Source organism: Alligator mississippiensis, chromosome 9, assembly GCF_030867095.1.
Source record: "Alligator mississippiensis isolate rAllMis1 chromosome 9, rAllMis1, whole genome shotgun sequence".
NCBI classification, from domain to species: Eukaryota; Metazoa; Chordata; order Crocodylia; family Alligatoridae; genus Alligator; species Alligator mississippiensis.
In genome coordinates, this window is record NC_081832.1 from 36,907,805 (window position 1) to 36,922,881 (window position 15,077).

General features: G+C 49.6%; 1 protein-coding gene across 9 annotated transcripts in view; it reads right to left on the bottom strand.

Annotated features, from left to right (window-relative positions):
* Positions 1-15,077, bottom strand: part of LOC102559106 (rho GTPase-activating protein 39) — a 166,808-nt gene that overhangs the window by 116,173 nt on the left and 35,558 nt on the right. Inside the window, exons 1-2 of one of the 9 annotated variants that reach the window (XR_002089741.2) lie at positions 10,545-10,915; positions 3,955-4,350 (exon numbers count right to left, since the gene is read on the bottom strand). The exons of 1 other annotated variant lie outside the window; for it this stretch is intronic. Coding sequence is in view for 5 of the 8 variants with exons in the window: in XM_019485577.2 (XP_019341122.2) it covers positions 3,955-4,350; positions 10,545-10,600 (452 nt within the window). In the remaining 3 variants the exon portion in view is untranslated. Of the gene's footprint in view, positions 1-3,954; positions 4,351-10,544; positions 10,926-15,077 lie in introns of those variants that run through there. 7 more of the 9 variants (XR_002089742.2, XM_019485577.2, XM_019485580.2 and 4 more) reach the window with 7 other exon arrangements.

Here is a 15,077-nt window from a genome sequence, read left to right on the forward strand (position 1 = left end):
AGTAGGAAAAGAAGAGGGTAAAGCAGCAGCACATTCTTCCTTCACTAACAACTATTTGGAGAGTAAACAACAGTATGCAAGACTGACCTCTTGGCTTCCTTTCCCATCTTTTGGCCACATCTATCATTGGGGCTCTACCTCCCCTACTTGCAGCAGAGAAGCCCCACACTGGACTCTGCGGGGAAGCAGGCGGCGGGGCTCCTTCCACTTCCGGCAGAGTGGGGGGACCTGGGCAGCATAGAGAGGGGGAAGCAGCAGACTCCAGTGCAGTGCTTCCCCTGATGCAAGTGTTGGGGCTGCTGGCACATGGGACGGAGCCCCGGCAAAAAGGCAGGCTCTGCTCCCTCCCCCTGCACAGTGCTTGCTGGAGCCGCACCCCATTGGGCGCCTGCACCAGGCATGAGCATTCTAACCTCCCCACCTGCTGCTGCTGCCAGCAGCTGGGACTGCACACAGTGGGGGGAGTGTGTGATGGGTCCCTGCACCCCCCCCCAACTCTGCCCAGCGGACCTCTGTGCTCCCACTGCCCCTCTGGGTGCAGGCTGTGCTCCAGCTTCCCCCCAGCTGCAGCTCCACCCCCACACAACTAGCCCCGCTGCTTCCCTACCTGCTGCCCAAGCGAGCAGGTTCTGGCTGCAGCAGGAGCCCTGCCCAGAAGCTGCTGGCTGGGCAGAGCCCTTTTGCCCATGAGGATGGGAGTGAGGACCAATATGGTATGTTGCGGGGGTGTCCACGTGGCTGCCTCCCTCCCACCCTTGTGCGCGGAAGGGCTGGCCAGGGTGCAATTCATTGGGGGGTGGGGTGCTGTGGGCTGGATGAAAGTGCCTAGCAGGCCAGATCCAGCCCACAGGCTGTATTTTGCCCACCCCTGACCTAAGCTGTGCTGTGGAAACTCCACTGCTAGAAATGACTAATGTCTATCCTGGTTCCAGTAGGATATAAGGCAGTCCTCGACTTATAACATTTCGAGTTACAACATTTCGCACTTACAGTGTTCATAAATTGACACCCTGTTTCAACTTTATGACATCAGTTTCAACTTTACAACGCTTGATCTGATGCAACACCATGCCAGTGAACAAGTTCGCTGCATCATTCATCTCCCTGGAGAACATCTGTCCAAACTTCCTTGGACATTTTCTTTAAGAAAGCAGACAAGACTCCAGAAAAACCTGCAGACAAGACTCCTGAGAAGACTTCAGCCAAGAACTCTTCAAAAAGTCCAACCTAGATAGAACCTTTCAAAAAGTCCAGCAAAGTCACCTTAAAGAAGTCATTCCAAATCAATATGAGTGATATTTACAATATAAATACATTAATGTAGCTATATTACTCATCTGTAATTGATTGAGTACAAAATTCTGGGGTATTTTTGGTGAAAATAGTGTATCAGGCCTTGGTTCAGGAACCAATCCCCCATTTATAACATGGTTTCTTATGAGAAAATTGGTTCCACGTTACAATGTTTCAACTTAAGACACGGTTTTCAGGAACCAATTGTGTCATAAATCCGAGGACTGCCTGTATTATATTTTTTGACCCAAGAAATGTGGCTGTAGGAAAGACTTAGTTGTTGGCAACTTCTTCAAGTGGCAGGTCAAAATAACCCAGCTCAGGTTCAAGGTGGGCTGGTGCTTCCAACATGGCTGCCACTGTTACCATTTCTCCGTACCATCCACCTGCAGCACAGGCAAAGCCCCCAGTGGCAGAAACACTGACAAAGCCCCCCAGCTCTTTGGGCTGGATCCAGCCTGAGAACCATAATTTGACCCCTATACTATGCCACAAGCTGTTTGCTGGCACATTTCCACCCCTTCTACCTCCCTTCCTGGGAGATGAACTGCAAGACTATCAGAATATACATTCATTACAGAGAACTCACTTGCCAGGAGGATTTACTGTTATAATGCACAGAGAGGTAATTAGTCATGTTAGGCTTAAGTGAAGCAGAAAGTAGGACAGAGAAGACTTGTAGACAAATGTCCCCTGAAAATACTGCTAGGCAGTACAGCCCTTAAGATGCAAAGAGAATCCTGCCCCAAAGAGCAAACAGCTCCAAAATGGCTCACAATGCCTCAGTCCAGACATGGCAAAAGCATAAGGATGCTCTTCTGATAATAGGCACTGGACTGGGAGTCGGGATGCCTGCATCAAGTCTATTCCCCTCTGCCTGAGTTTTATACCCTGTAAACAATTTTGGGGCATTTACACTCCATTTATCACCATGGCACCTGAGCACTCTGCACAGCAACAATGCAGGTTAAGGTGAGGTTTTCTTGAATCTTATTCTGAACTTCCCTTAGAGGGGCTATGAGGCTTATTGTATTTACATATGCAAAATGTTTGAGCTCATCAAGTGAAAGACACTTTGATTAGCAAGCACCAGAGGATTAGTTTTGCTGTTCTTTCCTTGCTGTCTATGAAAGCAGGACAACAGCTGGCAAATTGTCAACAAGAAATACTCTGTTGTCAAATTGATTTCGCTGAATTAAAATAGTGCTTTTTAGTCACACAAACTCACATCCAGTTATTGTTCCTTTGTTTAACTGCTGTGTGCAAGTGACTGTGGCTGTGATTCCTGTCACCCACTATCTTGCATCCTGTCCCTGCTCCACCTGTAGTTAGACACATTTCAGAGCAGCCCACCTAGGGAACAGAAGAGGGCTAGAGCCTACAGTAACAGGATGACAAGAAAGGAAGACTTGGCTCAAGGAGGAGAGACTCTGCACCTTAGCAAACAGTCTCTGTCTGCACCCTGCACATTGAGGGCTACAGCCTAAAACACTGGTTGGCAGCTCAGCCTTTCCTGGTAGCCTCAGTTCCTGCACTTTGAGCAGCAACTTTTCCAGGCAGCAAGGAGAAGCAAGCATTTCCTGCCAGTTTTGCCCTTTGGCCAAATCACAGGGTTTTATACTGACAACAGCACTGCACACAGCTTTGCTTTTGGTTTGTACCATACCTCACATAACAAAAGCCCCATCCATGACAGCATCTTATAAGGTGACTAATAACTAACTTCACTAGCAGACAGAAAAAAAAGGAAGGTGCAGATTACTAGCCTTCAGGGAACTGGATTGAGCTTTTTTCACATTCAAACCAGTGGTGCCTTAGCAGACTCTACCCCTAGCCCAAAGGCCACATTCAGCCTGCAGGGCTCCCCACAGGTCCAGATACTTGGCAGCAGTGGCAATTAACACTGCCACTGCTCCTCTGCTGCCAAAATTTCCAAGCCCTGTACTGGGCCCCATCCAGGCCCTCTGCATGCAGCTGGATCAGGCCCACAGACTGATCTGGCACCACTGGCCTGTAGTAATAACCCCCAAGAAAGGTATCATCTCCAATCAGCACCGTTTCCTAGACACTGGGCACATCTACACGTGCAATTAATATGCATGAATAAATTCCAGTGCTCATTGCTCTGCAGTTTTTTGCTCCAGGGTACACTGTTTGAACATGCGTCCAGAGCCCATGTCCAGAGTTTATTTGTGCGCAGCACATTGAACCCAGTTGGAGCCACTCCAGCTGGCAGCAGCCCAGGGCTGCTTTGACTGGGCTCAATGTACTGTGGAGAAGCTGGCTGAGGCATGAGGGTGCTTCAGTGTGGGGCTAGCTGGCAGGCAGCGCCTGCACTGAAGCACTTTTGTGCCTTGGCCAGCTGGCAGGGTCTACATGTGCACTGCTGTGCATGAAAATACTCTGGAGCAGGCTAGTACTTTGACTTACAAGTACTAGCCTGCTCTGGAGTGTATTAGTTTCATGTCCCCTAATAAAGGAGTACATGTAGATGCAGAGATGTTTACTGTGGAGCTAAGTAGGCAGCTCTGCAATAAACATCTCATGTAGATGTGCCCATTGTGTTCTTAAGCTGAATATTTCATGCAGTGTGATTAATACCAGTACTACAGAAAAAGCTGTATGTTAATTATACCTTGGAGAAGCCCAGGTCCTTCCTACCTTCCAGAGTCCGGTCTCTTCTTTGTACTGCTATCCTTAACCCTGTCCATTTCTTGCAGCAAGGGCATTTGGATGTGGGTGTTTCTGCCATCACTACTCAAGGTGACTCTATGCTGATGTTCTCTGGAGTCAGACTGAGAATTCTGTTTCATGGCTTGGAGCTGAGCCAGTGGCACAATGTCACAGTCTTGGGGCCGGTGCCACACTGTCTGCTGGGTGATGGCATTGTAGTAGTAGAAGCGGTTGTTGCTTTGGTCAAAGAGTTCCCACCACTGTTTCTGATCTGACTGGCGAACTTTCAGATTAGGAGGGGGTTCCCAGCCACACTCTCCTGTTGTCAAGTTGACATACATTCGCTCATGAGATCGAGGCTCAATGATCTCCACCCAATCTGAGCTGCAACAGCCAAAAAAAAGGCAGTCAGTATTGTGAGATCATGCTAAGGGTGCAAGATAACCCAAGGACCTAAATTGTCAGGTAGGCAGCTATCTACCTTTTTTCAGTGCCAAGACCCTGACAGGAACAAACATCAGTATTCTGGATCAAAATGTCACTCATTTGTTTTTTTAGCAATTTAGTAAGCAATATTTAGGATGAGCTAAAAACAAGTTGTATATAACTAAGTTGTATATAACCAGCATTTTTTTTAGATAGTTAGACAACGTGCGCGTAATTGCCAAGCAACACGATAACATCCTCAGTGGCCATGTGCAGTTCCCGTAGTCTGTCACTGAACTTAGTCAGCAGGCAGTCATTAACAATATCCAACACAGTGTGTGTTTTGCTACAGTTTTGCCATCGCTATACTTTTTGTATAGAGGAAACCAAAAAAAAGATTCTTTAAGGTTTTTTTTTCTACTTAGCATTTAACTTACAAACTAGTCAGAGGGGACCAGGAGGCATTGGGGGAGAGTCCCTGTTCCCCTGAGCTCTACCAGGAGTGACTAGAAATAACTGTTACAAGCTGGCAGAGGGCAGATTCAGACTAGACATCAGGAGGCGCTACGTCACAGTCAGGGCGGCTAGGACCTAGAACCAACTTCCAAGTGAAGTGGTGCTGGCTCCTACCCTGGGGGTCTTTAAAAAGAGGTTAGACAAACACCTTGCTGGGGTCATTTGACCCCAGTACTTTTTCCTGCCATGGCAGGGGGTCGGACTTGATGATCTGCTCAGGTACCTTCCGACCCTACCAAATATGAAACTATGAAACTGAAAATACAGGAAGAACAGCCCTGCTTGAAGCAGAACTAGGCAGGGTCTAGCGAGGAAGCTGTTATATGTTTAGAAAATACCTTCTTTCATTTATGTTAACTTAAGAGTATGTTAAAATATTCCCCACCAGCTCCCCAATGTTGTTTTTATTTGAATGCAGTGTTAACTAGATTTACACATACAGGTTTCCCTTGCTTTACGTGTGTTCTGTATATGTAAATTCGCTTTTATGCAATGATCCTTTTTATACCAAAAATTAGTTATGTGCAAGGTAAATTCATTTTCATGCTATCAGGGTGGTGGAAGCCTGCAGTCAGCTGCTTTGTGCGGTGCATTATGGGAGTGACGCGCACCAAAATATAGACTCCTGTGTGGATTTGTGCTCCTCACTCGTCTGCAACACGTGTTTCTGTAGTTGCCATCCCCATTATGATAGTGCCCTGTGCTTGTGCATACTGTCTGCTGTTGGTGAATACCAAACTCGTCTTGTAAAAGTGGTAGAATTGGGTCTGGGGGAAAGTAGAGCCGAGGTCTTGGAACATACCCCTATTTGTTATATTGTAAGGTGGGTTCCCTTTATGCGATTTCGAGTTACGTGATGTTTTCCAGGAATGCATGTACAGCATAAAGCTAGCGAAACCTGTACTTGTATTCCAGTCCAAGACAGAAAGCAAAGTTCACTCTTTCAGTGATAGGGCTTGATTTCCAATAAAACAAAAAAGGGAAAAATGTAAATCACCCCTTTCAAACCTCCTCTAAGCCATAAAAAGCAACAAAAAAGGCACAGACATTTTTATTTTGAATGTAAAGGGACCTACCTTGATTTTCATCGTGAGATGGATGGAGAAAATGGGAGCTCAACACTGGAAAAAAAATAAGATTCCTCAGGGGCCTAATGTTCAGTTCCTATTCTTGAAAATTTTGGCCTTCATACCCTTGTAGCCTGGCTGGACCAAGGAGACTGCTCTCACCCATGTGTAGTCTACATCTTTTGACCAATGTCAACGTCTAACCAACCCCTCCCCTGTCCAAAACCCTACTGCTGTGGATGTGGAGGCGTGTGACCAAGAGAAGAAGCCTAGATTCCTGGAGACTCAACGGCTGATGAAAAGAGAAATCCACAATGAGCTTCAATTACACCGTAGTAAAAAGGGAATAGGTTCTTCTGCTACCTCTCACCCCTCCTTAACCAGAATAGAGCTGAAAGTGCAGTGTGCAATATGTTATGTTATGTATTTTAGCCACTAGATGTCCCTTCACCATATAGAACAGGCTTGTCCAACATACGGCCCGTGGGCCGCCATGTGGCCCGCCAAGGCATTTTCTGTGGCCCATGGTGCTGCGACGGGAAACGAAAGTAAACATGATTTACTTTCGTTCCTGCCCCTGGTCCCTCCCCCAGCCTCATAGCAGCTTCCTAATGGCTGCTGAAGGGCTGGGCAAGGGACAAGGTTCCCACATGCACTGCGTCAGCTTGACATTGCCGACGTGGTGCGTGTGGGAAGAGGAGTGCAGACCCGGCCCGCCTCCTTCTGTCCCCAGCACCACGTGGGGAAACAACTGCTTCCCGGCCTGAGTGACTCGCCGCTCCCCACCCGCAGACAAGAGGCAGCCCTGCTTGGTCACCTGGACCCAGGTCGCTGGTAGAGGTGGAGCAGCATGGGCAGGTGCCTCCTCCCGCTAGGCTGTCAGCATTGGCTGCGCTGCAGGGGGGGCCCCAGGCTCAGGCGGAGCCTGCGCTCACTGCACCCTGAGATGCCGCTCAGCCCTGGCCCCAGTTCCAGCTCCGGCTCCCTCCAGCCCAGCGCAGAGCGGCGATGCGGACCCACGGAGGCGGCACGGCAGCTGGGCTCACCCTCGTCATCTGCCTCTGCCACCTCCTGACCAGCCGGGGCGCCGCAGGTAAGGCTGGGCTGGGCCAGGGCCAGGGTGGGAAGACGGCACCTCCCCTGGGGCTGGGCTGGTGACTGTGGGCTCCTGGCACCTGTATGTGTGTGGGGGGGTCCCTGCCTTTCACAGAGCAGGGAGGCTCAGTTCTGACCCTCATCTCCTGGGGCCATGGCTTTAACCTCAAAGCCTGGTCTACCCTCCTGGGAGCTGGCTGTGCCCACGTCCCAGAAGCCAGGTGCTGGAGCATTACAAAGGAAGGCAAAAACCTCCACAGTCTGCTCTAATCTGACTATGGGGTAAAATTCCTTCCTGACCCCAAATTTGGCAATCAATGGGACCCCGAGCAGAGGGGCAAGACCAGGGCTTGGCAGCATTTTTTGGGCAGTGCCAAAAACACCCACAGCCTTGACTTGTTAAATGTTGGTGTGCCAGTGGCAGACAGCGGGTGAGCCACGAGGGGCTCTATCCTTGTTGTGGCAGCACAGCCCTGGCCCTTCCCCTGAAGTCTGCCCCAAGGCACACGTGCCAAGCAAAATGCCTTTGTGTGCTATGCTCTGGCACCCATGGAAGTACCATGGGTACCCCTGGACATAACCCTCTAGCCAAAAAGCTCTGGATTTGGTCCCAGATGGAGCATTGGCACACCCCAGTCAAAGTCCCTAGCCTCGGCGGTAGCCAACACCCAGTACCTCCGAGGAAGACTTAAAAACACCTTGGCACATATAGCAGAAAGGGGAAAGGTGGTGGTGGGGGCAACCAGCAAAACCCAGAAGCATGAGAAGTACCCATAGTAGAACATAGGCATAGCTATGCCTAGATCAGGGGTAGGCAAAATATGGCCCACGAGCTGTATCCAGCCCACCAGCTGATCCTATCTGGCTCACCACCAGGAGCCTGAGGAGCAAGGGTTGTGCCCTGTGTTGCTCCACTCTGCCTCAAATAATTGCCCACCCCGGTCTAGATCAGTGGTTCTTATCCTTTCTTTTACCAGGACCCATTTGTAAACATAGATGATCAGTCTCGACCCAGTGTCCCTCACTGCTCCTACTTCCAGACCCCAGTGCCCCAGTGTGGGGGGTATGGGGGGGCCGCAAGTAGCCCCTTGCAGGCTGGAACTCTGCCAGCCCACAAGAGAAAAGCCACAGTTATATGTTTTTCTCCTTTAAAGGAGAATCCATTTTTAAAGTTTGCTCGTGACCCTTTCATATATTCTTGAGACCTACTTTTGGGTCGCGACCCATGTTTTGAGAAACGCTGGCCTAGATCATGCCCGACCAGTGGTGTCCAACATCTTTTTGAACACCTCCAATGATGGAGAGTCCACAACTTCCCTAGGCAGTCTGTTCCACTCCCTCGGTGTTCTAACCTGTGTGAACAGAGGGGTGGTACTAGAAATACAGCGAGGTTTTCAGGCTCTGTTCTATGCCTTGTCAGTTAACACAAGGACAAAAAGAAAAGGGGAAGGGGTTTTCTCTTTAATTTCTACCTCCTCCCAGTGGCAAGAAACTGTTGGAAATTTCTTCCCAAGGTCTTGTTTGACTGGTGGCAGGATGCCTGCTGCCTCATGGGGTCCAGGTCAGGTACTCCCATGGAACCAGTGGGCGCCCAGTCCCTTTCCAAATCTGGCATTGGCAGTTTGCCTGAAGTTATGTGGTGAGTCTGTGGTAGAGCTGGAAATATAGTTCAACTTGCCTGACTCCCAGTTTTGGTGCTGAATCCATAGGCCACAATTGCAGCAAGAGTAATGATTTATGGTCCTTTCTGATTGCTAAACTAACTTGCCACTCCCTGCTTTACTGGGTGTATTTGCACAGCAAGCTTCTGCCAGCACTGAGGAGTGATTAACTAGCTATCTATTGCCTGTAAAGCATGGTGTCCAGAAAAGAGAACACACACAACAGTAGTTTATCTTCCTTCTGCTTCATCCTCTTCAGTGCAGTAGCTGTTGTACTATGAGATAAGATATCAGATCTTCGGATAAAGTACAAACAAGAGAGGCTTTTGCCAGATCAGCTGTTGTTTCCATTTTCCCCTTTCCTTTCTATTTCTCTGAGCTATAACACAGTAGGGCTGGTAGTGTTGTGGTTGCCACCAACCTGACCTTAGACCAGGTGACCTGTTTTCAGCCTGGTGACTCAGCTAAACTAGTCTCCAAGACTATTTTGGGAGGGTTATTTTAATCAATGCTTGGTCTGCTACTTTGCAGCTGGGTATGCCGATGAAAGTTCACCCCACTAGTCCAGCCTTGAGCACAGCAAGCCAAGCACAAGGCAGAGTGGTAAAGACCATAAGGGGTATACCAGCTTCGGAGCAATGATACCCTCTTCTTGGAGGCCCTCTGCCTCTTTAACCAGCAGATAGTGTATTGCTGATAAAAGGTTTAAGATGGGGTAACACTGGTTATGATGGCAGTGAATGAAGAGGCATGTAAGCATCTTTCACTGGGCCAGATAAATCTAAATTCTACCCCTGCTGATCACTGAGGTCCCACCACCTTCATTCAGATGACGCTTCTGTTTCTCTTTGTGTGGGGATTGGGGCTTCAACTTGTTACCACTTGTTAAATATGTGTTACTAACAAGTTATTAATTCAATAAAAGTAAATCTTCTTGAAGATTATTCTCAAAAATGCCCATATTTTGTTGCTTTGATTAGTTTCCACTCTGGCTGATATTTTTTCCACATTTGATCTGTCGACTTGCATTATGCTTCTTTCATTCATTGAAAAGTGAGTAGAAGCGAAAGTGTTTATTTTAGTCAAGTACTTGGTATTATTTCTTTGTTGCTTTTTATATTGTTTTTATTTTGGATTTTAAACCACATTTCCAGACCCATTTCATTTCCTGCAACTTCATTGGTGTCAAAGGTCACGTGACATCACTTCCTGATGTAATACCACTTCCTGTGAGGTCTATGAATATGACTCGCAGGTCCACTGGGTGATAAAAAGTTCATGATCCAGCCCCACATTCAAAAAGGTTGGACACCCCAGTATAGAATCATAGAAATCATAGAAAAATAGGTCCAGAAAGGACATCATGAGGTCACCTAGTCTAACCCACTCCTCAAAGTTTGATTATTCCTGTCTAAACCATTCCAGACAAGTGTCTAACCTGCTCTTAAAGCTTCCAGGGATGGAGATTTCATGACCTCTCTGGATAACCTGTTTCAATGCTTATAGAGAGAAAATTCTCCCTAACATCCAACCTAAATTTCCTATGTTGTAATTTAAGACTATTACTCCTTGTCTTATCCCCAGCAGACACTGAGAATAGTCTATCACAAAGGTGGGCAATTATTTGGGCAATCTGGCAAAATTTGCTGACAACACCAAGCTATGGGGGAGCATTGTCACAGTTGAAGAGAGGCTGGCAATACAGGCTGACTGGGACAGGCTTGTGAAGTAGGCACACCCCAACTTGATGTTGTTTAATACAGAGAAATGTAAAGTGCTCCATCTGGGGAGAAATAACCCACAATACACTTACAGGTTCGACAGTGCTCCGCTTGCTGGTACCACAGCTGAACGAGGCCTGGGTGTCATGATTGACAACAAAATGAACAAGAGCCATCAATGCAATGCCGTAGCTGGCAGAGCTAACCAAACACTGGCGTGCATCCACTGAGGCATCTCGAGCAAGGCAAAGGATGTTATCCTCCCGCTTTACTTGGCTTTGGTGAGACTGCAACTGAAGTACTGTATCCAGTTCTGGGCGCCACACTTCAAGAAGGATATGGAGAAGCTCAAGAGAGTCCAGAGAAGGGCCACGCACATGATTAGAGGCCTGGAAACCAAGATGTATGAGGAGAGGCTGAGGGACTTGGGATTGTTCAGCCTGGAGAAGAGAAGACTCAGAGAGGACTTGCTTGCAGCCTATAAGTATATTAAGGGCGTACATCAGGGTTTAGGGGAGCATCTATTCACCAAGGGCCCCCCAGGGGAGGACAAGAAATAATAGGCACAATGTCACAGGGCACACTCGGTGCCTGCCTGTGGCAGAGTACCCATGGTGCCTGCCACTTTAAGCGCTATAAAAGTCAGCAGGGCAGCTGGCAGGTGCCGGCTAGCCCTAATGAAGCAGTCACCTGACTGCAGGAGGGCCCTGGGTTTTGAGGAAGGGCCTGAGCAGCCTCCATTTTAAGATTCAGGCCTTCAGAGCTGTGGCAGCAGTTGCTGCAAGCAGCCAAGAACACCACCTGGCTGAGCTGCTGTTCAGAACACCCTGGAGGTAAGGGCAGGAACTATGGGGCAGGAGGTGGGGCAGGAGGCTCCTGGTCCTGGGTATGACTTGAAACTCAACCCTGCCAGGGAAGGGTGGCCTGGGGAAGCTGTCCATGGCAGCATGGGCGACTGGTGCCACCTTAGTCCCCCGCCCAGCAAACAGTCAGTGACCCCGGGAGGGCGGAGATAGTTCCCCCGTGGCAAAATTCACTGACCAGGAAGCGGCCACGGCACTCCCGGAAGTGGCGGCAGCACTACATCGGGTGCTCTGACTCCCCAGCCAGTGCTTGCAGGGGGGGCACCAGCGCTCCAGCCTTCCCCCCACCGCCCATCACCTAAGCAGAGTATAGCCTGTCAGGGGGTGCACCAGTACTCTCAGGGGATGCATGTGCACCCCCTACACGTTGCCACTGCATGGCAGGACAGTCCCCCAGAAACCTGAGCTCCATGGGGTACGAGACCCCGATAAAAAGTAGGGACCAGGCACGTCTACAGGCACCTGACCCCACTTCTATCTGGGGGCGATGGGGGGGAAGCTATTAAAATAGAAAATGGTCCGCATAAAGTCGGGTATGCAACATTGACCCAAAGCACTGTGCATTGTTGGTGTAGAGTAGGGCCTGATTATGAGGGCCTGAAGTGCTGCACCGGAGGTGTTCTGAGTAGGGGGCACAGGTGGTGCTCTCTTCGATTCTCCCAGTCTCGGGGTATGGGCTGAGGAGGGAGAGGAGGATCCAGGTAGTGAACCAAAGCCTGCGGCGCTGGTGTCATCGGGAAGGCTTTGGCTTCCAAGACCACAGCCCACTCTTTGGTGAAAGAGGAAGTGAGGTGCTGGGAAGAGATGGCCTCCACCTCTCTCCCATGGGGAGGAGGCTCTTCTCAGCCAGACTGGCTGACCTGCTCCACCAGGCTTTAAACTAAGTCCACTGGAGGCTGGGGGCACTACCGCCACTGCTGGCCCACTGAGCAACCCTTGCAAAGCCAGTAGGCCAAGGCACTTAAGGGAGCCCACCCCTGCCCCAGCCCCGATACAATCTGTGGGCAAGGCAAGAGCCCCCAGGGGGACACTTGCCTACCTGTACACAAATGCCAGGAGCTTGGGGAATAAGCAGAAGAACTCGTCCTCCTCTGTAACACAAATAATTACGACGTCATAGGGATAACAGAGACCTGGTGGGACTCCACCCATGACTAGACCACGGGTATAGAAGGCTATACCCTGTATAGGACAGATCGAGTAGATAAATGGGGCAGGGGTGTAGCTCTCTCTGTTAAGGAAAGCTATGTGTCCCTGCAAGCTGATGTTGGTGACCAGGGTGGACAACTGAAGACTCTCTGGGTTAAAATCCATGGGGAACATGGCACAGGGAACAGAACTGTGGGACTCTACTACAGACCTCCCACCCAAAATCAAGAGTTTGACCAGGAGTTCGCCCACGAACTGGCTGAGGCCGCATGCTCCAGGACCACAGTTGTCATGGGTGACTTCAACTACCCTGACATCTCATGGGAAGATCACTCAGCAAAATCCAAGCGGTCACAAAGCTTCCTATCATGCGTGGATGACCTCTACCTGACTCAAGAAGTCTACGGGCCAGCTAGAGGTAAAGCGCTGCTTGACAGGGTACTGGCTACTGGAGATGACCTAGTGATCGATGGGAAGCTGGGTGACAGTGATCACGAGCTGATCACCTTCACCATCCGCTGTAAAGCTGGCAAGTCAGTCAGCAACACTGAAGTCCTTGACTTCAGGAAAGCCGACTTTCACAAGCTCAGGAGGCTTGTCAGTGAGGCCCTAAGGGACCACAATCCCAGGGGGAGGGGAATTCAGGAAGAGTGGTTGCTCCTCAAGGGAGCGATCTTCAATGCACAAGCTAATTCTGTTCCATCCCGAAGGAAAGGCAGCAAGAGGGCACAGCATCCCTCCTGGATCTCCAGGGATCTAGCAGACCTCCTGAGGCTAAAAAGAAAGGCCTACAAAGGATGGAGGATGGGATTCACCCCCAAGGAGGAATATTCTGCACTGATCCGGTCCTGCAGGGAGCAAACTAGGAAAGCCAAGGCTGCAACTGAACTCCAACTAGCTTCGAGTATCAAGGACAATAAAAAGTCCTTTTTCAGATATGTGGGGAGCCGGAGGAAAAGAAAGGGCAACATTGGACCCCTGCTAAACCAGATGGGACAACTGACGCCCAGGAAAAAGCCAACCTATTAAATGGGTACTTTGCGTCGATCTTTCATCAGTCTCATGGGACGCCCATGCTCACTGCAGGACAGGGAGGTCCAGGTGAGGGAAATCCCCTGCCCTCCATCAATGCTGACCTCATGAAGGAACACCTTGAGAGGCTGGATACCTTCAAGTCAGCTGGCCCTGACAATCTACACCCCAGCATACTCAAGGAGCTGGCGAGCATCATAGCCCAGCCTCTGGCACGGATCTTTGAGAAATCCTGGCGATCTGGTGTAGTGCCCGAAGACTGGAAGGCCATTGTGACGCCTATATTCAAGAAAGGGAGGAAAGTGAATCTGGCAAACTATAGGCCCAACAGCCTGACCTCTATCCCGGGGAAGGTCTTAGAAAAGTTTATTAAAAAGGCCATCCTTAATGGACTGGCCGACACCAACATCCTGAGGGATAGCCAGCACGGGTTTGTTGTGGGTAGGTCTTGCTTGACCAATCTCATTTCCTTCTACGACCAGGTGACCGATCACCTGAACAAGGGAGAGAAGATTGATGTCATATATCTTGACTTCAAAAAAGCCTTCGATCTGGTACCCCATGATCACGTCTTGGCAAAACTGGCCAACTGTGGCCTTGGCTCCACCACAATCCGCTGGCTGGGGAATTGGCTCCGTGGTCAGACCCAGAGGGTGGTAATAGATGGAAGTCAATCGTCATGGTGCCCTGTGACCAGTGGGGTCCCTCAAGGCTCTGTCCTTGGACCCATATTGTTCAACATCTTCATTAATGATGTAGACATTGGAGTCAGAAGCGAACTGGCCAAGTTCGCTGATGACACCAAACTTTGGGGCAAAGCATCCACACCTGAAGACAGGAGGGCAATTCAGGCTTACCCTGACAGGCTCAGCAAATGGGCGGAAGAGAACCTGATGGTGTTTAACACTGAAAAATGCAAGGTTCTCCACCTTGGGAGGAAAAACCTGCAGCATCCTTATAGGCTCGGCAGTGCTATGCTGGCTAGCACTACGGAAGAAAGAGACTTGGGGGTCATCATTGACCACAAGATGAACATGAGCCTTTAATGCAATGCTGTGGCTAGTAAAGCGACCAAAACACTGGCTTGCATCCATAGATGCTTCTCAAGCAAATCCCAGGACGTCATTCTCCCATTGTACTCAGCCTTGGTGAGGCCGCAGCTGGAGTACTGCATCCAGTTTTGGGCCCCACAATTCAAAAAGGATGTGGATGAAGCTTGAGAGAGTCCAGAGAAGAGCCATGTGCATGATCAGAGGTCAGGAAAACAGACCTTACGACGACAGGCTGAGAGCTATGGGGCTCTTTAGCCTGGAAAAGCGCAGGCTCAGGGGTGATCTGATGACGACCTATAAGTTTATCAGGGATGCCCATCAGTATGTGGGGGAACGTTTGTTCACCAGAGCACCCCAAGGGATGATGAGTGTGAATGGTTATAAACTCCTGCAAGACCATTTCAGGCTGGACATAAGGAAGAATTTCTTTACTGTCTGAGCCACCAAGGTCTGGAATAGCCTGCCATCGGAGGTGGTTCAAGCACCTACTTTGAACACCTTCAAGAAAAAATTGGATGTTTACCTTGCT